Below are 23,996 nucleotides of genomic sequence, written 5' to 3'. Positions count from 1 at the left end.
TGTAATTCATTTGTCCTTAATTTATTACACTATTTACAAATGGTAAGTGATGAGAATTCAAAAATAAATCAAAATAAAAAATAAGGAAAATTATCTTATCAAGTAATCGTATCATGGTCTTTTTCTCATGCGGTCCAAAAGATCTTCTTCCCATTCTTCATTTTATTATTTTATTCTAGTGTTATATTTTTTTTATTATATTATTTATTACTTTTGGTCAAGCTTAGATGCAACTGAAACAAAATTAAAATATTATCCTGTACACAACTAAAACAAACACATTCAAAGGGGACCAAAAAACAATGTAACTCATATGTTTTTCCAAATAAATTAATCCAATATACATTTTTTCTTATTAAAATATTTTAAAAAAACATTTAGTAAAATAAGATTTAACTTGGGTATAAAAAGAATATATATATATATATATATATATGAAATTTGACAGAGAATTAAGGGTTTTATGTTTGTGTATGTACTATCAAAATAGGAGATTCATTATTCCCATAAAAACAAATTAGGAGAGACTGAGTAGAGAGTAGCTAGTGGTTACAAGATGAGATCAATCTCAATCTTTTTTTCGATATTAAATTTTAAAATTTTAATACTAAGCATGATGATAAAGATAATATTCGGGTTCGAAATTTGGTCTGAGATCAATTTTAATATTAAAAAATATATAAGAATCTATTTTTAAAATTAATTTATTTTAATTTTTGTTAGATTTTTGAAAAAAACATGTTAATGACGAAATTAAAAATAATTTTGGGAAAAATCAGTGAAAATTTAGGTTTAAGGGGTGTTTTTAAAAGAAAAATCGAAAATTGAGAGTTATAACGCAATTAAGAAAAATTTTGTCACGTAGGACCGCCCAATCAGCTATCTCGACGAACCAGAGCACACCGTGTGTCAAGGCACGCTGACTCGGTACAACACGGGAGACCACACTGGCGATCTGCGTGCCCCGCGATCGAACGACCCAAAAGTGTTCCCGCGCGTGTGGACGGTCTGAATCCATTCTCTCCAGGCGCGATTGGACGGTTGCGATCAAACGCAATGAACAACTCAGATTCATTTCCTCTTTAAACACGATCGGATGATCGATATCAAATCGTAATAAACATTCTAGATTTATTTCATCTTTAAACGCGATCGGACGATTGATATCAAACGCGATGAACGATCAAGATTAACGCGAGACGGGTATAAATATTTTGCATCACACTGAATTCAAACCCTAGCCGCCAGCCTCTCGCTAGAGAATAAGAACTAGTCGCTGGAGAAGGGAGCAACTTGCTACCCGTCGTCGTGCCGAAGCCACTTCTAATCGCAAAAAAAGATAAAAATTCTCCTATCCGCTCGAAATTTGATTCTGAGCACCTCCATGGCCAAATCGGAGCAAAAGAAACGACGGGTGAGTCAGAAACTGCGGGCAAAGCTTGACGCTGCCTCCTATGAGCCCCTTCCTGTTTTCTGTTTCGTGCGATTTTTTTACTGTTGTGTTCACCGTTCTATTTTCTATAGGTTGACTGAAGAAAAATACCCAGCCGTGAAGGTGAGCTGGTGAACCCACCATACTGAAAAATTCTGTCACTAATAGGTTTCTATTTTTTTATTTTTTTGGCCAATTGAGGCTCCTTAACGTATTTTATCGCATAGATGGGTATAAAATCAGTTGAGACTGACCAAAACTGGTCGAAAACGGTCAAACCGAAGGAAACTATTGCCTGTGGTGGCGGTGCCGTCGCTGGAGCACGACGATGGTGCTGTGTCGGAATCCTAAAATTGGCTAAAAAGAATTTTTAACATTGATTTTAGATTTTTGTTGTATTTTTAGGTACGTGAAGCGTGTTTTAATATTCGTAGGAAAATTTAGGAAACCAACTGGACTGCCAGTAGGCGCAGTAGAAAGTTCAGTGTTTCGGACATCGATTCGAGTAAGAATCACTCATCTTATTCTCTGTTATAGAATTAAAACTTAATAATCGATAATATGGTATTTTGTATAATTTAGAAAACTTTGAGAATAATTACAGGTTACTAATGGAGGCGGAACTGATTAGTTTTTTATTTGTTATGTTTAATTAATTGTTGAATTTACAACTTTAAATACATGATGATATATTGAAATAGTTGAATAATTCAGTTGTGCTTCCTTAATATATATATTGCTTATCTTGCGTAATTTACGGTTAATTTATGAAATTAAAAATTAATATACAAACGAAAAATTGTTTTGTCATGTAAATTAATGAATGACAGCCTTACTGGATATCATGGGAGATGGTAGACGGACTGGATACATAGAAAACCCTACTGTGAACGTTGTTTCATACTGGACAGGGTATCGAGGAATGATATTTTTGGCGCTCATACCGGAAGAGTTATTGAAGGATTGTATTTTTGGCGCTCATACTGGACGGGGTATGCGGACGACCGGTTAGTTAATAATGTTGAATATTGAATATTGCTTCACACGTAATGGGACATCCTTATGGGACTCTAGGGATACAAGTAAGCAAATAAAAAAAGAAAGTGGTTATTATTGCTCACTTGAAAATGAGATTGGAATGTTATTTGAGTTATTATTCCTATAGGTCGATTTTGGAAATATCATAACGGTAAATATATGCAATAAATGGTTTTCCTTATGATAAATAAATTTACTTAAATCAAGATCTCTATTAGTTATTTTTATGATTTTTACCAATATTCAGTTTCTGTATCGGTGAGTAGTGTGATATTCTTACTGGGGTAATATAGCTCACCTTTTCATTAACTATTTCAGATCAAGAGAACCAAGACTCATATCCTGATCAACAAGAGGGTTGTGAATAGTTCACCAGCCGGATTTCCTTCAAAAGCTAGTGAAGGTCGTCGTAGAATGCTCAGTATATTGCCTTTTATTTATTTCTTTGATTTTCATTTGTTCTTTTAGAAGAGACATTCTCGTAACTTTATTGGGCATTCTAAATTATTATGTAAAGAATGTAAACCATAAACCCTATTATTTCGCTTCTGTATTTAATTTATGATTTTATTTTCATTTAAGTTTCGGGTCTTTACATTTGATATCAGAACTGCGTTCTTCGAAACCATTCCTTACACAAAAACCTTAGGAAACACCAAAAAAAAATTATCGCTCAACTATTTCTTGTGAAATGCATGTACAGATAGATGAGAAGAGGAAGACCCCCACTAAACTGAGCAGCCCAGGAGGGTTCGCTTTGAGAGGATGTTGATCGACTCTTTAAAATACTGAAGAGACTAATTGTTGCCCAGTAGGCTCGGGAGGAAAAGAGGGAACTACCTAACCCTTCCCCGCTGCCACAGATTGAGCCACCCCTGCAGCGGAAGGATCTTGAGCCACCCTAATATAATCATACTCCTCTACAGTACCATCTGGCACCACCACATGGTTCAATGCCCCAACTGCATCACCCGGCACCACCACAGTACAATTTGGTGCCTCCATCGGATCATCCAATACCACCATAGGGCTATTCAGTCCTTCCCCAGCACAATTCAGTCTCTCTTCCACAGGACCCAGTTTCACCCATAATAGACTTATGTTATATTAAGAGGTACAAAAAACTAAACACATCTATTTTTACAGGGGTATCCTACTAGTTAGCTGAGACAGAGAAGACTTTCATGACTCTTGAGGTGGTTTCCGAACAGAGAGTTATAATCACTACTTACATGCTAGTAAGAGAGATAGGTCACTGGTGGCAACTCAAGAAGGCCATCTTGCCAGTTCCAGTCACTTAGGATCAATTCTTGATAACCTTCAATCCAATGTACCTCCTAGAGTATCTTCGATATCTGAAAGAAATGGAGTTTGCACATCTGGTCCAATGTGATATGACTGCGTCAGAATATGCCCGAAAGTTTTTAGAGTTAGACTGGTATTCCCCTGAGAACATGATGGATGAAGGCAGAAATGCAAGAAAGTTCAAGTGGGGCCTCCATCCTGAGATTAGACAACAGTTGTATGTGTTCGATCTCACTATTTACTTAGTCATTTTAGCCAAGGCACAACTAGTGAAGATGAACCTTCGCATTTTTTCTCAAGCAGTAGGGAGCCTCAGACCCCCGGTTTCACACCACAGACCAGCAGCCACTGCACCTGTTCAGCAACATAAGAGACCTAGGCCAGTGACTCAAACTCCTCTCCAGATTCCGGCAACAGAACGCGACAGGACTTGCCAACACTGTTGCAAGAATCATGGGGACCGACCTTGCTATCGGCTCAACAATACTTGTCATATATGTAGGAGTACCCAACATTACGCGAGAGAGTGCCCGAGGAATCAGAACCAGGTCAAACCTCCTATTCAGGGCAGAACTTACAACCTTACTCAATAAGATGTAGAAGCCAATCTAGACGTGATACAGAGTACGCACATTATCTATTATCATCTTACACATATTTTAATTTATACTAGTGTCTCACGTTCGTTTGTCTTATATGCTTTTACACTAAACTCAAATATATTACATGAAAAACTTGATTCTGTGTTGTTTGTGTCTACTTTTGGGAATAGAACACTACTAGGGGAACTTATATACAGAGCATGTATTATAAATATAACAAATAGAAAATTGAGTTTGGACCTAATAGAGATTGACACGGAGGACTTTAATGTAATCCTATGAATGAATTAGCTAGTGGCGTATCACGCAATCGTTGGTTGTTTTCACAAAAAACCTGTATTCAACCCTTCTAATGAAAAGTTATTTACAAATTAATAAAATTCTTTAAACATTATTCCCTCATGGCAATTTTTCTATTACTAAGTGCTTTAACTCGACTGTTTTATCTAACTAGGCAAACCTAAGAAATAAATTTATATTCAAGAGATTCTAGTAGTCTGAAAACTTCTCGGATGTGTTTTCAGATGACCTACCCGGACTGCCAGTAGATAAAGAAGTTGAATTCACCATAGATCTTCAGCCAGACACCCAGTCTATCTTGTTTGTCCCTTACTGCATGAGCCGTGTTGAGATGGAAAAGCTAAAAAAACAGATCAATAACTGCAGGATAGTAGATTCATTCGACATAGTGTGTTCCCTTGGGGTGCTGGAGTCATATTTGAAAGGAATGTGGATGGGATGTTAAGATTATGTATTGACTATAAGGGACTGAACATGGTCACGATAAAAAACAAATACCTAATCTCTAGGATCGATGACCTTTTTGATCAGTTGTAGGGTGCCCAGATCTTCTCCAAAATAGATCTGTATTCGAGTTATCATCAGGTAAAGATCAAGGTAGAAAACATTCCAAAAACAGTTTTTCGAATCGAGTACGGATACTATGAGTTCCTAGTCATGCCAAAAACTTAAATTATAATTGAATCAAAAAATGACAATTCACATTTTTTAAAAGTATAAAGATTTTTTTATATATATTATCCTAATAGAGATTATAACTAAATGGGGCGAGTATGATGACCGACCAACCTACCAAATTGACCATGTCACCATCTGCAGCTTCACTGAGCTTGCAAATTCGTTCGGGGTTTGCCACTTGAGAAAAGCTCAATGCCTTCGGAGGAGAAATATGTCTCGCAACTTGCTTTTCGTTTATATGAAGTTTTAGAAATTTATTTTTATGATTAATATCCTTAAACTAATAAGAAAATATCAATCAATTGATTAATAATAATAAAAATAAATAAAGAAGCCTTGCATGTAAAGCGAGCTAAAGTATGTACATATTTAACAGGTAGACATATGTATAGATGCATACATATATGTAAATAAATATGTTTACAGTAAATTCTTTTTCAATTAGAACATGCAATATTTTCCAATGAGAAAATGTATGATATAAATGTCAATATACAGATTTTCTATTGATGATAACATTAAAATTTATTTGTTTGGCGTAAGGCAGGCAAGAATAGAGGAAGTGTTTTATGTTTAAATTATTTGATTGTGATGTGTATCTAATTTTATTAAATCAGTTGAAATAAATAGCATTCGGATAGTCAGCAATTAAAAATTTTAGTAAATGGAAATTAAAATGCTACATGTTTCTTTATTGTTCAGTCAAACATTCATATGCATGGGAAAGTAGGCTGCATTTTCTCACTTAGCCGCACGTTTAAACCTAGTGTTTTTTCAATAATTTTGGTTACATTCTAGAACATCCATTATATGCATTCTTTCTACTGAATGACTGCACTGAATCTCTAATTGGAGCTATGTGAGAGTTGTGAGAATATGAATACTCTTCGGGTAGACTCAGTAAAACCAACAGAGGAAGTTCTTGATAAGCCAAGCCAGCAGACAAGGATTTAGCAGTAGTCAGAGATCAATATGTTTTCCAACTGGTGAAAGAAGTACTGATTCGAGCATATTCTCCTGGAGTGGAATCGTGTTCTCTACGGTTCCTTTTCCTAGGAGGCTGTGATCTACGCCTTTTCTTTTCTGGTCTTGCAGGTGGAAGAATAAGTGAGGCTGCACTTCCGAATTCTGCAAAACCGAGCCCTTTTGTGAAACTTGATGAGATAAATGCTAAATTATTAGCACCCAAAACTAGGACTTTTTTTAAACTTGATGAAATAAGTGTTAAATTATTACCGCTTACAACCCAGTGCAAATGTTCTTGATGAGCCATTGCAAATTAATGTTCTCTTTACTGTATCTTTCAAAATTTTCAGTGAATAGATTGACACAATCCTCCTCAGACCACTCCATGATCCAAATTAAGAAAAAAGAAAAGAACTTTTCCCTGAACTTTTTTCATTAATGAGTGTAAGAGAAAGCAATATACATGTATGCTTGAAACTATCATAGGGAAGAGGATTAAAAGAAAAGACACAGAAGCAGACTTACCTCATAATTCAACATCAGGCACCCCTAATAGGAAGGGATTTGGATCATCAGATCCAAGCAGCGGAATATACTCTGATCCTCTCACATGAACGCTGAAGCAAGCTACCAAACGGAAAAAAAAAAAAACTCCGATAAGAAATCAATTAAAATTTAAGATATGGATAGCATTTGGTACTGTAAATGAAAAGTATGAATTAACGTAAAAAGTATAAAGGTAATATACATGCTATGTAATAAATTATAATTAATCTCTCTATTTATTTTTCTATTCTGAAAATTTTATATATATAAAACTGTGATATTTAATAAAAAACACATCAACCATTTTCTAGCCAAACCAACTATAACCCAGCTAATCCCTAGTAACCCATAAGCCATAGTTCATAATTTGTACACAGTAGGGCATCACTGTAAAATATGATTACAAGATTTCGCTTCTCTCTTGTATAGATAACAGCCATTCACCATAATATTTCTTCTTATTAGTTTATCAATAGTCAATATACACTCTCGTCCCCTCCTATGCAAAAAAGGTAATCTGAGATGAGCATTCACCTTCCGTATCTGCTTGAACACAAATCTGGGTCCAGTGGCTACATTTCTTACCAAGTGATTATAGTAGGACTTAACTGTGAAATCTCCATTCCCCTTAAGTTTCCATAATGATTGATCATTGTTTTCGTTTAGATTGACGAGTGAAAGTAAATTAGGAGCGCCTCATATTGATTAACCTCTCAGTCATTAAGGTTTCTTATCACATTCACATTCCATTTCCTATTTCCACCAATAACTCTGCATGCCTCCTCAACTGTGATATTTTTAATCGTACTATAGCATAAATCTTAAGGAACTGATCTCTGAGTATTCCATCTCCAACCCAAGGGTCCATCCTGAACATAATACTGATCCCCCTTTCTACTCTCCAACTAATGCATTCATGGAATCTTTGCCTACCTATGTTGATTTTCCTCCACATCCATACCCCTCGTGGTCTTGCTGTCACTCTTGAAAACTATCCTCTATCTAGAGTCCCAAATTTAGATTTAATCACTCTCCACCATTAAGTGTTGTTCTCCTTCATGAATCTCCATAGTTATTTCACTTGCAAAGCCAAACTCATCTCCACAAAGAATCTCAACCCCATACCCCCTGCAACATAGGTTTTTGATCTTCTCCTGCTCCACTAAATGGTACTTCCTACTGTACTTGGAAGCGTCCCAAAAGAACCTGGACTAAATAGACTCCAATTTATTTGCTACTTTAACAAGGATTGTCAAAAGAGACATGTAGTAAATAGGTTGATTAGCCAACATGCTCTTAATAAGTGTTAGCCTTCCACCCTTGGATAAAGATTTTTTTTTTCCAAGAGGCTAACCTTCTTTCAAACTTTTTAAATCTCCGGATCCCATGTCCTCACATATTTGTAATTGGCCTCTAAAGGTAACTCCAGATATTTAATAAGTAATTCCATCATTTTACAACACAACATACTTGGAAATCCAATGTCATCTTTCCTGTCACCTAGTCTCACCAACTCCGATTTGGTCAAGTTAATATTTTTTTTGAGATAAAAGGTAAAAAATATATTGAGTGTAGGTACCAAAGGACGCCCATGTACAAAAGATTTACAAATCTAAGAGTATATCTACAATAAAATTAAAACACAACAAAACAAAACGCATATGAGATTGAGCATCACCTTCTCATCCGGTTCACAGAAAACTTAAGTGTCATCGGCAATTAAAGATATTGTTACCTCCTCCATATGTTCCCCCCAACCTTCCCCCCCCGCCCCCTGCCCCCCGCCCCTAAATAGCTCCAACTCCCTCGCTCTTAACAACTTATTCAACGCTTACATCACAATGATGAAGAGTAGAGGTGAAAGCAGATCCTTTTGTGTTAGCCCCTAGACTCCTTGAAGAAAGATAATGAACCCCCTTACTGATCCCAATCATAAATTAGGAATAATAGAAAAAAATACGCTAGTAGACAAGGGAATGTACTAGAGATTAATTGAAAAATTGATATACTTATCCCACACTAGACAAGACGTCGCTTTTAGAGTGAGTGTTATAATTTAGTTCATATACAGCTTGAAAAAAGTACATTTCTAAGTAATTTACAGAGTATTGCATTACCTAAAAAGGTTACTTGGGAAAAGAATTATGTTTAGAAAGAGTAATATTATTGCTTCTAAAAGCCTATATGGATCCAGATTATGTAGAATCTCTTGTGGACAGAAGATCTACCACATGAGACTCTAACTTCCTTGGGGGTAAGCTAAGTTATCTAGATAAGTAAAAAATAAAATATATTTACTAGATCAAATGCAGAATCAAGTGGGAAAACCTCATGCACCTATACTGTGATAAGTCACCTAAAAGCATTGTACACAATTCGGTACAACATAGCCAAATCAAACATATCAATGTCTATCTTTATTAATGAAAAACTTATTAGTAGCCTAATATGTACTCAATACATGTCTACCAATTCACAATTAGCAGATATGCTGATTAAATACTTGAGCAATACAGCATTGCGAACTCTTATTGGCAAATCGATGATGAATAACATCTATTCTCCAACTTGAGGGGAAGTGTTATGGAAATCGTAAATTGGGTTAAATTCTATAAAGATAAATTATACTCAATGTAATTAATTTTTTTTGTTAATCCTAAAACTTATATATATAGGGTTATGATATTCAATAAATACATCAACCATTCCAAACAAGTACCATAAAAATTGTAGTAGACAAAACAATAAAATCTAGCCTTTTGTTTTGTGGCGCAAATGTGGGGACTGAAAGACATAAAAAACACTAAAAATTGAAATAAATTTGTTACTAGAAAATGATAGAATAAAATAGTCTATGGATGATATGCTTTCTGATGGTACCCCTCCCCTCCCTTATTGTGTTACTGTACAATCTTCTTATTTGACATCCAATTACTAATTTTTTCCAACTTCAACTTTAACTTTAAGAGCTTGGTTTTTCAAATTGAGTACACACATTTTTACATCAAAGCAGTTGGGACCATTATTAAGGAAAAAATTGAACAAAACAACTAGGTTCAGCAAGAAGACATGGACCATATTCTTGGTAATGAGAAATAAGATGATAAATGTGATAAAAAGGGGACAAAAAAGACACTTGAATCCATTCATTCACGTGCTTCCATAAACAAGATGAAGAACAGTATAGCACCGAATGGCTCAAGTGATAAATATATTAGTTTAAATGCTGCAGTCTTTTGGCAAGTTTTCTAAAGCTTAAAAAAATAAAATAGATGCAAAAACAGACACAAGCAAATATGCAAGATATGAAGATCGTACACAATGCTCAAGGCAAGAAAACAAAAGCAGCATACCATTCTCTATTTTGACCACACTTTGGAGCATTGTGTCCATTTTTGTTTTCATATCATAACTATCATCCATGCGTGGGACAATAAGGGTCAGCTCCCTGTAAATATCACGAACAAAATGACAGATCTTCTGAGCATATTCAAGTTCTCCATCTGATATTCGGCCTATTGCCAACCGCATCAACTCTCCTGTTAAGTCTGCAACCTGACAGAAACATTGACCATTAAACACAAATAAAAAACACTATCTGGTGTATAATAATTTTAGAAATGTATTTTTTTAGCACAGTTAGTTCATGCGCATACATGTGCCAATGATCTTCATTGCTGGCCTTCGATATCTGCTATTCAGACGCCAGAATTAAGGAAAAAAGGAAAGGGGGAGGGGAGCAGGAAGGATCAAAGTATAGTACCCGAACTATTGTGAGATGTTTACAATACCTGCATAGGAGTTATTGCTCTGTTTGGTCTAATTCTCATTCTATCATCTTCTATTCCCGGACCCTAATTATAAAAATATTATTTATATGTAAAACTTGATCATACTTCTTTCATATTTGGTTCAGAACTGAACCAATTCCAGCCTTATTTTCAATTTATTGGAAATAGATTCTATCCCTACTTTTTGAGAGGAATCATATTGAACTAGAACACAATTCTTCTTCCTTCAAAATTCATTTGCATTTGTGTTCCTATTCTTATTCTATGGCATTAGCATTTTAACATGGCCTCAAAGCATTGGTCTTTACTACTTCACACATGAATCATTTTTCTAACTGTCATTCCCTTCTAACATTTGGAGGAAATGCTTTTCCTCCTGTCTCCACTTTAATGTACGAATGAATATTGATCAAATTAGTGTGAAAGCAGGATAATTACTCCCAAGATATAGTCAAGAACATTGATTTGCAATGGTTCAATTGATGGATTGCTGAGTGGTAATAATGTAGCATTTATCTCATCAAGTTTCAAAAGGGTCCCAGTTCTGCAGAATTCGTAAAATGTTGCAGCCTCAATGTATTCTTGCACCTACAAAACCAGAATGGAGAACAAGGAAATTAGCTTTAGATTATAGCCTTGTAGAAAAAGGAGACCTTAGAGAACAAAATTCCACCCCAGGAGAGTATGCTCGTCTCAGCTTCCAAAAATCGGTCCCTTGTAGTTCTTTTGCCAGTTGAGAAACATATCGATCTCTCACTACTGCTAAATCCTTTTCTGCCTTATCAAGAACTTCCTCTCTGTTGGTTTTACTGAGTCTACCATAAGAATTAAGACATAAAGCAAACAATCAGCAACACCAGCCACACAGAATGTAAAGTTCTTAGTAAGGACAACTGACATTATATTAATCTAGATGACTAGCAACTTTTTTGAAGGAGAAAAAAAGTATCTTAAAAAATTAACAATTAAAACAAGATGTTGCTTTTCTAATCTAGAAACTGCTAAATTTGATTTGGTGCATCAATAGCCAAGAAAAGAAAATGAACAAGTAGTTTCCGTGAAAGACGATAGAAACTATCCATGCACCATAAAACGAAGCTAATCAAATGAATTTGTTACCTGTGCACCTGAAATATGACTTTTTTACTGTTAATGGTGATATCACGACTTGCTTTTACCACTCTCTCCCGTTTTTCATTCTAGAAGCATACAAAAGTCAGAAATTTAATCAGGGCAATCATAATAGATTAAATTGATGTAAAACAATATGATGCAAGGTGCTTTTTAGCATATGGATAGATTATAGAAAATGTGCACTCTAGAACTAATGAACAATATCCAGCTTCAGCAAAATATTCACAGGCTCACAATCCACATAGCTCACATGGAAACCTACTGGGTCCATCAAATCAATAAAATGAATCAACATAATTCTCCAATTAGGGACTTAGTGCAGTCATCAATAGAAAATAATGCATCTAAATGGATGTCCCAGAATGTAACAAACATGACAAACCTATGCAATGCAATATCAGCTTACAGCTGAAAGTATCAGGTACATTAACCTCAGCAAGGGAACTCAGGTACATAACAATTCATATATACCCTTAAATATCAAGGTCTCCCCCAAAAATTATTTCCAAAAATAATAAAAATCCTACATTTCCAATTTTTTAAGAAAACAAAGAAAATATAATTCAGATAGCATGACACTTTCTCAGTGGAGCTAATGCTGATGACTTGAGTTCAAGTACTATTTCCGTCTAAGTAAAATCTTTGAAACAATTAACTTTGAAATTTCATTCTTTGGCAAATGAATTGAAGAATGAACTCATTTGCTATCGAATCCTTATATTTGAAATACAGCATTAACTTGCAACAGTGCAAAAGACATCAATTTTTTCCCCTTAATTTATAAAGTTCATCAAACATAATAGAATTTGCAAGGTATTACTCCAATAAAGTTAAAATTCATATCCAGACTGTCTTCATTTGGAATAATTTTTACTGAAAATTTTGAATTTACAAATGAATTTCATATTTTCTTTGCATGAAGTTCAGATTTGTTCCGAACATGATGTAAAATCCTGATACACAAAAGACAATCCAATTATTCTTCTTAGCCAACCAAAACGCTCCTATACACACACGAGTACGTAACCATGAATAATACACAAGAACGAATTTAGTGTCAGCAAACTCATAATTAAATATACGAATAATCACAAAAGATATACAAATTCGAATTTTTGATAGAAAATGAGAAACAGAAAAAGAAAATGGAGGAAAAAGGAGAAGAGTGAAGAATTACAAGCTGATTAAGGTAGTCCACGTATATGGAAAAATGGTCTTTGATGGAGGAGTCCGTGCTCATTGTCCTTGCTCTTTTCACTGCGATTTTCTGCAGCGTCGTATCTGCAACTGTTTATCGTCAAAGAAGAAAAGTGTATTTAACAAAACTAAAGTGAAAAACGCAGAGTAAACAGCTAAGGCTGCTGGAAATAAACCTTCATGGATGCGAAACTTGTGCTGAGAAGCCATAAGCAAAGAAACTCGGAATGCCGAGGAATTCAACATCCCTTTAATTTTACCGCTAGGTCTCCTCTCTTCACATTGTTATTTTACTGGGTGATGATTCAGGTTTTTAACAGCTTTTTATAATTTGTGTTACGAAGCTAACACAATGATGCTGTGGTGTAGTGGTTATCACGTTAGTCTTACACACTAAAGGTCCCCAGTTCGATCCTGGGCAGCATCATTTCTTCCAGTGTTCTCGTTTTGGTTTTTTTTTTTCCTAGCCAGGCAAACTTGTTCACGCATGTAGTACAATACAGGAAATAAAGAGTCAAAAACCAGGGGAACCCACTGAAACAGTTGGCGCCTCTCTCCTATTATCTCACGGCGAAAGTTCAAAATTCTGCAAGCAACGCGAAAATTAACTACTGAAAGATACATAAATTGTCAAAGAAAGTTAAAAATGGTGACGCTAATCGTGTCCACAACCAACGATCCAGCCTCAATCAACCCGGCAACCGAGCTCCTTTCCATGCCCGGCTGGCAACCTGGTCCCACTCTGCTTCAGGTCACCTTACATCTCCATTTCCAGAACTCACATTCTCCATCATCCTAATTTGTGATTAATCTGGTTTTGGTTATATGGGTTTAACAGGATATAAGGAGCTTCGCGAACCAGCAAGTGAGATTATTGCAACACGATAAGAGTATCGTGGAAGAGGACGATCTCGACGAGCGGTGGGAGGAAGCCACAAACGAGGCCGTGGAAGAAGTCATCTTCTTCAGCAAGCACACTGCTGTTTCTAATCGACCTGCTCTCACTGTTCATCCAATTGGTACTCACTTTACTTCCTAATTTTTCTTTCAATTCAGTTGTGAACTATAGTTTACACTTCATACAATGTGTTCTTGTTTTAATAATTTTTTGGTTTTTGCGTGCTTAATTTTTAATGGAATTATTTCCGTACTTTGGTATAAATATAATGCAGGAGTTCCTCATTTACGAGAAGGCGATGTGCCACCCCAAGGAGGGAGGCCAGGATGGGCGGCACCCCCGGATCCGAGGATGGGGCCTTGGCTTCGGCTATTAAAGGAAATGGCTGCGTCTCGAGATATGATTCCTGAGTTTGAGGCACGTTTAAATTTTAGTTTTTAATTTTTTATTGACTTGCCTCTGCTATACAATCTTTTGAAATCATATGCCACTATAGACGTTAATACGTAGCATTTTGATAGATACAAAGAAATCCGTTTTTTGAGAATTATGATATTGGGTTTCCTCTAATGTCTAAAATAGTATAGAAAGATAATATCTCTTTGGTGGTCTGTTTAATTTGATATAGGTTACTTTGGAGGGTACTCATCATGGACCGGTTACTAGTAGGCCGACTATGTTTTTGGAGATTGGTATGTTTCTGCAGCTTGACTTCCCTTTGATCCTCGTCCCTACATTACGATTATATTTTCGTGGTGAGCAATTGAGACCTGTAATTCATGTTTGGTCGGTCTCTTTTACCTGATACAGGAAGTACAGAAGAGTACTGGAAGAGGCAGGATGCTGCTCAAATCATGGCTCAAGTTAAGTGGATATTTATTGCCTTTAGTTTACAACTCCAACCTTAAGTAATCTGCATGTCCTGAGTGTTACTCACTATAATTCTTCTTTGGCCTTCATTAATTTGTTGCATTCCATGTTTGCATGTCAATTTAACATACATATATCTGTTAAAGTTTTATTTGATAGTCCAAATATGATTTAATGTGAATTGGTCAAGGTCCATATGATTCTTTTTCTTCAAATGCTTTGGCATGTGAAAATGAATGGACAAGACACATAATTGATCGGTGATGTTTGTGGAAGGTATTTGAAATAGCAAAATATGACCTAGTTGAATAATAGTTATGTCCAGGTCTTGAAGAAGATTTCGGTTACTAATTGAACCAGATGCAATTATTTTGAGTACCTGTGAATCTTCATATGCGAAGTAAATAAGTTTATTCCTAACTAGTGAGGATCTGCTCCCAAGGAAAGGGATACACATATGAGTCAGTCTGTAAGACATTCTCAATCTACGAAGTAAACATGCTTAAATATTTCTCCACTCCATATGATGTATCATAATTTCAACTTAAATGTTACCATGTTACTTGACACTCATTCTTAACTTGTATTTCGATATGTTCAGTAGACAGCATGTCAGTATAAAATGCAGGTTTCTCAAAACTACTCATTATTATAACCTGCTCCATGCTAACTCTTTGGTGTTTATGCTTGCAGTTGGTTTGGGAAGGACTTGGGCTTGGAGGAGGTGCTGCTGTGGGAAACTGGAGCAGGTACTGTCAATATAACTGAAAACACTTGTCATTAGCTGTTCCTTGAGCAATGCTGATGCTTGCCCTTGATGTTTGTCTTAGTATTGCTAGTTTTATACCTTTATTTCTTTCTTCGAGTAGACCTGCCTTCTGATAACTATTGATAATAATCACTGCTTTCTTTGTTCGTGATTTTCTCATTTGTTTTTTTTTTTTAATTCTATTTCATGTATAAGCACATAGTCGCTAAGTTTCATTGTCATGCAAGTATCTTCTCTTTTCTGACTGCTTTTCCTGTTAATCATTTCATGCTTGTACTTTTCAGAAGTTCAGTAAATTCCCATGTTAATTAGTTCTATGACTAATTGTTTTATTCTTTTACTCTGGATAACACTAATTCTTTTTCCATGATTATACACATTAGAGTATTAGCATAACCTGATTATTTATTTATTTATTTATATGCAAGTGAGAATGACAAGAAAAAAGTCCTTCTTGGCATTGGTGGTGGACATTATGCTCCTCGGCACATGGATATCGTTGTGTGAGTTATCCATCCATAAGTCTCCTTTTACCTTAGTTATCAACTGTAGAGTTCCAGAATGTATGACTTTAGTCAAGTGGTACTGCAATTTGTTTGTTAAATCTTTTAGTAACATCTAACCATTTGTTAAATGTTAATATTTTCCTTTTAGTTTTGTTAATAAATAATAACTGAGTATAATAAGTTCATGGAATCATGGGGCGCTTTGATTACAGAGATTTTCTTCATAGCTCAATTGAACCTCTTCTTTCTCTGTTGATTACAGGAAATATGATGATCTTTGGGTAGGCCACCTACTTTCTGGATACTCCTTGCCAATGGAAGAACCAAACCAGTCAACTGGAAAACATATTGGCGGTGCTTGGAGACAATCAATTCTGGCTGCATATGAGGCTACTAGAGTAGCTTTCCCAGGAGGGGAGATTTTGGCACATCTTGATCATAAGTACGTTTATAAAGAAGAAATTCTAAATGAAACTTAAAATTTCATCTTTAATCAAACTTATCTAGTAAAAAAATAAAAAATAAAATCTATTTTTTTCTCTGAATAATTTTGGAGGATTTGGTAATAAAGAAAAGTACTTGTTAATTTTGGATCTCTTCTATTTTCCCTTCATTGCTTTCCCAATTTCTTTCAGAGGTACGAACATAGATGATTTATGTAGTATGTTGACGTAGAAAATTACTATATGCAAAAGCTATTTACTCGGCTTTTGTAGAGAGAGAAAGTAAGAGAGAGAGAGGGCACCGAAACATAGTACAACCTTGCAAATGCCTTTGTTTCGTGCTTAGATGTTTTTTGAAGAAGGCAATGGAGGAAAAGGTTTGCATTTTTCATTTATATTTGCATGGCTTAAATAAGCCAGTTTACAACCATAAATTTCATTTTTTCGTGCAAGTGATAGGCTTGCAATTAAATTCAAATTCTACCCTATCCGATTACAATTAAATTCAAAACTGAAATTTAAAATTCAAATTCAAGCTGATAAGAATAAATTTTAACTGATTCTTAATAATTTAGCACTCTTCCTTAAGAATCAGTCTATACAATTCCTAACTTCTCTTTCATATTTTTGAATTTTCCTTTTCCAAGCAGCTTTGTCAGAATATCCGCAAGTTGCTCATCAGATGAGCAATGAGTAAGCTTGATTTCACCACTCTTTTCAGCATCTCTAATTGCATGGAACTTTACATTAATGTGCTTGGTTCGACCATGCATCACTGGGTTCTTAGCGATTGCTATGGCCGACTTATTATCCACCTGAATTTCGGTTGGCTGAGACGCATCAAGCTTCAAATCCTGCATTACTTTCCTCAGCCATACCGCCTAATTTGTAGCACCTGCAGCAGCAATATACTCAGCTTCAGCTATAGATTGTGCAACCACTTCTTGCTTTTTACATACCCAGGAGAAAGTACCAGAGCCAAACGAAAATAGATAGCCAGAAGTGCTGCGTGCATCATCGAGACTCCCTGCCCAGTTGCTATCAGTATACCCGAGCAGCCTTCCTTCTCCCTTTGCCTTATATAAAATTCCATAATTTTGGGTACTCTTTAGATACTTCAATACATGCTTTGCCATTGCCATGTGAGATTATTTTGGAGATGACATAAACCATGACGGCAAACTCACAGCAAATAACATATCCGGCTTTGAAATTGTGAGATACAGCAAGTTCCCAATTAAGCTCCTGTACCTTCCCTCGTCCACATTATCACCTGTTTCATCTTTAGTTAATTTCAAGTTTGGAATTAATAGAGTAGATACAGCTTTACACTCCATCAAATTAAACCTTTTAAGGATTTCACATGTATACTTTGCTTGTGACAGAAAAATCTCATTCTAAGCTTACTTTATTTCCATTCCCAGGAAGTATGTTACTTCACCTAGGTTGGACATCTCAAACATCTTCTCAAGTTGTCCTTTGAATTCTTCCATTTTGCATCGATCGTTTCCTGTCACCAGTATATCATCCACATAAATGGCAGTGATCAGCCTCCTGCTATTTTCATCATGTTTTGCATATAGCATTGCTTTTGCCTTACTCTTTTCAAATCCACAACATAGTAGGTATTCGTCCAGCTTCTGGTACCAAGCTTGTGGAGCTTGCTTAAGGCCATACAAAGCCTTATGTAGTAGATAAACGTGGTCCTCTTTTCCCTCAACTGTAAATCCTTCCGGTTGATCAACATAGATCTCTTCTTTGAGGTCACCGTTTAGGAAGGCAGACTTGACTTCCAGGTGCATAACATGCCATTGGGAATGCGCTGCTACTGTCAGGATCATTCTGATGGTTTCGTGTCTTGCAACTGGAGCGAAGGTGTCCCCAAGGTCAATTCCCGCAGTCTGGACATATCTCTTCACCACCAGCCTAGCTTTGTGTCGATTTAAAGGGCCATCGGGGTTCAACTTGAGTCTGTAAATCCACTTGACACCAATTATCTTCTTGCCCTCAAGCTTAGGGATCAAAGTCCATATTTTGTTCTTTGTGATCATAGCAATTTTCTCCATCATAGCATCCTTCCAAGAGGAATATGTGGCTGCCTCTTGATAGGTTGTAGGTTCTTTGAAGGCAAAATTGCATGATTTGTATATCTCAGAGAGACTTCTCATCCTAATTTCATAAGCACTTCCATCATTTCCAACTTCCTCATCATTTTCTAACTCAAAGAGAAATGGAGTAGGTACAAATTCATCTCCTCCTGTCACTAGTTTCCCTACCTCATCACGTTCTATTTTTTCTTCTGTCCAATTCCAGTGTGAGCCTTCATCTATCACAACATCTCTCCTAATCATAAGTTTTCTGGAGCTCAGCATATACACTCGGTACTCCTTTGTCTCTGTACTATAGCCTAGAAAAATTCTAGGTTCTCCCTTGTCATCTAACTTTCTTCTTCTTTCTTCAGGAACTAGACTGTAACAAACAGAGCCAAAGATCCTGGTGAGAGTAGTCTCGGGCTTCTTGCCATGCCAAGCTTCAAATGGCGTGATCTTCTCCAGGGCTTGAGTGGGCAGCTGATTAAGCAAGTAAACAGATGTGTTTACTGCTTCAGCCCAGAACTACTTGGGCAACTGTTTGTCATTCATCAGACATCTTCCCATTTCCACCACAGTTCTTTTCTTCGTTTCTACAACACCATTTTGCTGTGGTGAGTAGGGGGCAGCTAGTTGCCTTTTGATCCCTTGAGAGCTACAAAAATTTATGAATTCCTGTGAATTATACTCAAGGGCATTATCAGTTCTTAGCATTTTAAGTAAACACCTACTTTTCTTTTCTGCAATCGATTTGAACTTTTTAAACTTACCAGATACTTCAGCTTTGTTTTTGAGAAAGTAGACCCAGGCCATCCGGGTCTGATTATCAATAAAAAGGGAGAAATAACTGCTCCCATTCAAGGAATCTTGGCTCATTGGCCCACAGATATCAGAGTGAACAAGTTGAAGCTTTTCTGTTGCCCGTGTGTTAGCTTGCGCAGGGAATGTTGTTCTGTGCATCTTGCTTATTTGACATACACTGCAGACAGTATTGGTTTCATCAAGTGTAGGGAGATTGAGACTCAGGTTCTAAATTTGCAACTTCTTCAAACCGGACATATGATAAGGTCTAAACCTTCTGTGCCAAATTTCTCCCTCATTTGCATTAGCATAACAGGCCATTTATGCTGGCTTCTTCATGCACAACAGGTAATTCTGATTAATCTTTGGTGTTATCTCGATCTACTTCCCATCAGGATCATAAATTCTGCAATATTTGCTCTAAAAAAGAACCTTATACCCATTATTTATCATCTGATTCACACTTAACAAATTTTGCTTTAATGTAGGTACAAAAAGCACATTTGTAATATACCGTGTACCTAGGTGGGTATTTACAGAGACATTGCCCTTACCTTCTGCATTCTCAAACTTGCCATTTCTCAGCCTCACTTTGTCTTTCAGAGCTTTGTTTAGGTAGGTAAACATGGACTCGTTCTTGCACATGTGGGATGTACACCCACTGTCAACGATCCATTTTGTGTCATCTTCATCTATGACTTCATTTGAGGTCACATACAAATTTGTTGAAGCTTCACCAGTTGCTTCGGTGATGTTTGCTTGCTGAGGTTCTCCTTTAGGTTGGCCTTCACTATGCTTCTGCTTCAACCTACAGTTTCTTTCCTTATAGCCAAGCTTTTTACAGAAATGGCATTGAATTGCCTTCTTGTGCTTGTACCAACAATCCTTTTCTAGATGGTTCATCAAGGTGCAAATTTTACGAGAAAAAAATTTTGATTGCTTACCACGGTTTTGGTTTCCATGTTACTTCTCAGTTGAGCTCTTCTCTCCAGTTTGCTTTCCTTTGTTCTCAATTCCTGCTTTGGCTTTTATGAACAAGGCTCATTCTGTGTAATTATTTTCTATTATGTTGGCTCGCTGCTCCTGCGACTCCAGCTTATTGATAAGCTCGGCTGCAGTGATGGTATCGGTATCATTCAGCTCCTCCAACATAGAGATTTTGGACTCAAACCGAGCTGGTAAACTGATTAGAATCTGTTCTACCACCCGTGAGTCAGGAAAGTTCTCTCCCAGCAGCCTTATTTTGTTCATAACATCATTATCTCACCGTCTCATCTTCTCTCATCCGTAACATCACAAACTCTACTTTTAGTTTCAGCAACTTCGTTCTCTTGCTTCTGGTACCACCTTCAAATTCTTCTATGATTTTGTCCCAAGCCAACTTGGGAGTTTTGTAAGGCATGATCTTACTGAAAACCGTGTCTGAGATAGCTGAGTGAATGCAAGCAAGTGCACGAGATTTCTTCATAAGTTCCTCTTCATGCCTTTTGATCTGAGTTAGGGACGTAGTGTCCCGCAATGGAGGTGGCTCAGTGTCGTCGGGAACCACATCCCAGAGATTCAAAGATTGCAAATGAATCTCCATTTTCAGTGCCCAAACATGGTAATTTTCGTCATTGAAGTGTGGAGGTGCAGATGAACTAGAACAGGTTGTCATTTTCGTAACGGATTTTGGGATTTTTTGGATTGGTGGATAAGTTGTATTCTTTTTATAGATCTCTCAAGACAAGTGGCTCTGATACCATGTAGTATGTTGACGTAGGAAATTGCTATATGCAAAAGCAATTTACGTAATTTTTGTAGAGAGAGAAAGTAAGAGAGAGAGAGGGCACCGAAACAAAGTGCAACCCTGCAAACGCCTCTATTTCGTGGTTAGATGTTTTTTGAAAAAGGCAATGGAGGAAAGGGTCTGCACTTTTTATTTGTATTTGCATGGCTTAAATAAGCCAGTTTACAACCATAAATTCCATTTCTTCGTGCAAGTGATAGACTTGCAATTGAATTCAAATTCTACCCTATCCGATTGCAATTAAATTCAAAATTTAAAATTTAAAATTCAAATTCAAGCTGATAAGAATAAATTTTAACTGATTCTTAATAATTTAACAATTTATGCTGATTATAGAATATTTTGAGAGACTTATCTTTAGTTACAAATAAAGAGTCTATGGCACAGTGAAGAGGATATTTGTTCTGTATCTGGCACAATAAAAGAAATTATTATCTAAGTGGATATTTAGTTATTACTACACTATCATATTCTGTTCCTGATTTCAAAATGTCAGTGATTTCTTACTAATGTACGTGAACTGGTTGCAGAAGTTTCAAGAGTTGGCAGAAAAATGCAATTACGGGGTTTTTAGAGGAGCATAACATTAAGATTGGCAAGCCAAATGACTTCAAGTGATACTGGTGATGCTAATGGATGGTTCAATTTTTACCGCAGGATTCAGAGATATTACATTAAATGGTATATGCATATAGTAACATTATCAAGTATGTAAGAAAGATGAATACATGATTAGGATGGATAAATGATTAATCAAGTAGAAAGGAGATTCTGCTTACCGTTTCAGATGATCATTACTGCTCTTAAGAGGTCAATCAATTTTGAGTTTTTTGAGTTTTTGGTGGCTACTGTCCAGAAGGATGATTATGGAAGTTGCTTAAATAGTTGGTACACAGTCATATGCTGTTGTTGTAGTTGATTATGTTAGTGGGAGACGAGAATGAGTTCAGTATCATACTGTAACTGTCTGAGATGGTTCCCCCACATCGAGTTTTGAGAGTTGCAGACAGAATTGATCCTCCATGACCCATAAGGGCGAAGTTCATTGACCATGAAAACTAAATATGAATTAACACCTTTACCACACTCTGCTGATAAATTGTGTTATGTTATGAGAATATGAATTGTGATATAGTTGTTTTACTACAAAACCTCTTCATAATTAGTAAATTCAAATTTTTTTTTTTAAAAAAAAGGAGGTAGAGGCATGATGTGATGTGGGTATATAATAAACACACGAGTAGTACTTCTGCAATTCCCCCCCACATTGGCCGACCATGTCCCTATAAATTAGTAGATGGGTGTCGTCCAATTGTCAAAATTATACAAAATATTTTTATATTATTAAAAGTTTATAACAATGTTGTGAAAACAAAAAATAATAATAATAAATGACAACGTATAATTTAAATTTTAAAAATAATACCAAATCCTCTGTGTTTCTTAATCTATTATTCTCTTTGTTTATTTTGTCTTTTTATTTTTATTTTTTAAATTAAAAATATATTTAAATAATAATAATAATAATATTGTTAGTATTAGTGTTACATTAATTTAAGTAAAGTTTTACGTATAATTTGTTCTATTTGTCTATTTGAAAGACTCTAATTTGAGTTTTACATGTTACAAATAAATTTAATATAAAATAAAATAAATAAATGTAATTTTTTTATAAATCATAATATATGAAAAATTTATGTTGACGAAATTAATTCTTTAATATAAAAACAATAATGATAATTATTAGATTAAGCCAGATTATTACATTTAAAAAATAATTAAGATATTGTATATCTTACACATTCCCTTCGTGTATATCTTTGACTTGTCTTTTTATATTTGGGTAAATCTTTTACATGCTATTTTATGATAAACACTTTTGGTTTTTGTACGACTTTCTTTTTAGGTGAGTGAGTTGGTTACAGCTTGACTCCTTGACTAATAATAATAAGCAACTATATATACACTATGTATTTAACTTATTTTAATTTTTCAGTGCAAAATAATTTTTTTTAATATATGTTAATTTTACTTTAAACAAAAGTTATAATTCGTAAATTAAAATTCCAATAACTGCGAGTGTAACGCCCAGAACATGGGCATTTTTGTAATTTCCTCATTAATTATTTATCCAGCCAAAAAAAAAAGAGTGTGGTGGCGCAGAGAACGGAAGAAGAAGAAGGAAGCAAAGACGTGCACGTCGCGAGCGGGAAGAGATGGGTTTTCGTGATTATTGGAGAATCTTCAGTGTGAGGATGCTGATCTAAACAGTTTCGCTCCACTATAAGCAGCGTAGTGGCGTAGAAAATGGGAGAAGAAGAAGGAAGGAAGGACGTGCACGTCGCGAGCGGGAAGAGATGGGTTTTCGTGATTTTTGGAGAATCTTCAGTGCGGGGATGCTGATCTAAACAGCTTCGCTCCACTATAAAGAACGAAACTCAAAAACAGAGAAAGGAGGAATCCTTGAGGCCAAAGGGGCATAGAGAGAGAGAGGAGGCCGAGAAGAGAGAGAGAGCTCATCTTCTCCATGGACTCTTCGCAAAATACTAAGAAAAATCCCCTCAAATTGTTCTTCTCATTCTTTATTTTCCTTCTACTCGCAGAACCAATTACTGGCCTCTATTTATTGACATAAACACAAATATCACCCATCTCTGTATTTTCTTCAGCGCGACTCCAAGCAACTCAGGCCATCTCTGTCACAGAAGAAGCTCTCTCTCTGTTGTCCTTAATTTCCGAGCGGCAATCATATACATTGCAGCTTATCATCACCGAGACCCAACCTTCATTGCACAATTGATCGGAGCCAAATCACCAAAGCACGAACCTCACCGGAGAGCC

At 35.9% G+C, this 23,996-nt stretch overlaps 2 protein-coding genes and 1 non-coding gene across 5 annotated transcripts; 2 read left to right on the top strand and 1 right to left on the bottom strand.

Moving 5' to 3' along the window:
* Positions 1–5,993: 5,993 nt before the first annotated feature.
* LOC110824240 (Translin family protein) lies at positions 5,994–13,321 on the bottom strand. 3 transcript variants are annotated; one of them, XR_015816924.1, is made up of 9 exons: positions 13,166–13,309; positions 12,970–13,079; positions 11,778–11,857; positions 11,332–11,473; positions 11,097–11,246; positions 10,221–10,422; positions 6,847–6,948; positions 6,592–6,742; positions 5,994–6,483 (listed from the first exon to the last, which is right to left on the bottom strand). XR_015816924.1 is itself a non-coding variant. In XM_088213141.1 (8 exons), the coding sequence occupies exons 1-7, from the start codon at positions 13,233–13,235 to the stop codon at positions 6,848–6,850; spliced, it is 849 nt and encodes a 282-aa protein (XP_088069267.1). In that variant the 5' UTR covers positions 13,236–13,321; the 3' UTR covers positions 5,994–6,483; position 6,847. The 3 variants fall into 3 exon arrangements, 2 of the variants coding, with proteins under 2 accessions (XP_088069267.1, XP_021910509.2); XM_088213141.1 differs by lacking the exon at positions 6,592–6,742 and having other exon boundaries at positions 12,970–13,073; positions 13,166–13,321; XM_022054817.2 differs by lacking the exon at positions 6,592–6,742 and having other exon boundaries at positions 13,166–13,308.
* Positions 13,322–13,343: 22 nt separating this feature from the next.
* Positions 13,344–13,416, top strand: TRNAV-UAC (transfer RNA valine (anticodon UAC)). Its single transcript has one exon. It is a non-coding gene; the product is annotated as a tRNA-Val (tRNA).
* An 80-nt stretch (positions 13,417–13,496) lies between these two features.
* Positions 13,497–21,989, top strand: GEK1 (D-aminoacyl-tRNA deacylase). The gene is made up of 9 exons (XM_022054859.2): positions 13,497–13,740; positions 13,828–14,008; positions 14,162–14,304; positions 14,516–14,579; positions 14,698–14,750; positions 15,451–15,506; positions 15,955–16,029; positions 16,295–16,474; positions 21,686–21,989. The coding sequence occupies exons 1-9, from the start codon at positions 13,636–13,638 to the stop codon at positions 21,771–21,773; spliced, it is 945 nt and encodes a 314-aa protein (XP_021910551.1). The 5' UTR covers positions 13,497–13,635; the 3' UTR covers positions 21,774–21,989.
* The last annotated feature ends 2,007 nt before the right edge of the window (positions 21,990–23,996 follow it).

The sequence above is a fragment of the Carica papaya genome, chromosome 2, assembly GCF_054855325.1.
Source record: "Carica papaya isolate Zhongbai chromosome 2, ASM5485532v1, whole genome shotgun sequence".
Lineage (NCBI taxonomy): Eukaryota > Viridiplantae > Streptophyta > Magnoliopsida > Brassicales > Caricaceae > Carica > Carica papaya.
The sequence above is the reverse complement of the archived record's forward strand: the minus strand, read 5'-3'. Positions and strand labels throughout refer to the sequence as shown.

Excerpts from the sequence above, each read along its gene's own strand:
- LOC110824240 (XM_022054817.2), bottom strand. The coding sequence starts at position 13,235 with ATGTTGAATTCCTCGGCATTCCGAGTTTCTTTGCTTATGGCTTCTCAG. Across the intron at positions 13,080-13,165 it reads CAAGTTTCGCATCCATGAAG|TTGCAGATACGACGCTGCAG; the intron begins GTTTATTTCCAG and ends GACGATAAACAG. Across the intron at positions 11,474-11,777 it reads GTCATATTTCAGGTGCACAG|ACTCAGTAAAACCAACAGAG; the intron begins GTAACAAATTCA and ends TTCTTATGGTAG.
- GEK1 (XM_022054859.2), top strand. The coding sequence starts at position 13,636 with ATGGTGACGCTAATCGTGTCCACAACCAACGATCCAGCCTCAATCAAC. Across the intron at positions 15,507-15,954 it reads GCTGTGGGAAACTGGAGCAG|TGAGAATGACAAGAAAAAAG; the intron begins GTACTGTCAATA and ends TTTATATGCAAG. Across the intron at positions 16,475-21,685 it reads TTGGCACATCTTGATCATAA|AAGTTTCAAGAGTTGGCAGA; the intron begins GTACGTTTATAA and ends AACTGGTTGCAG.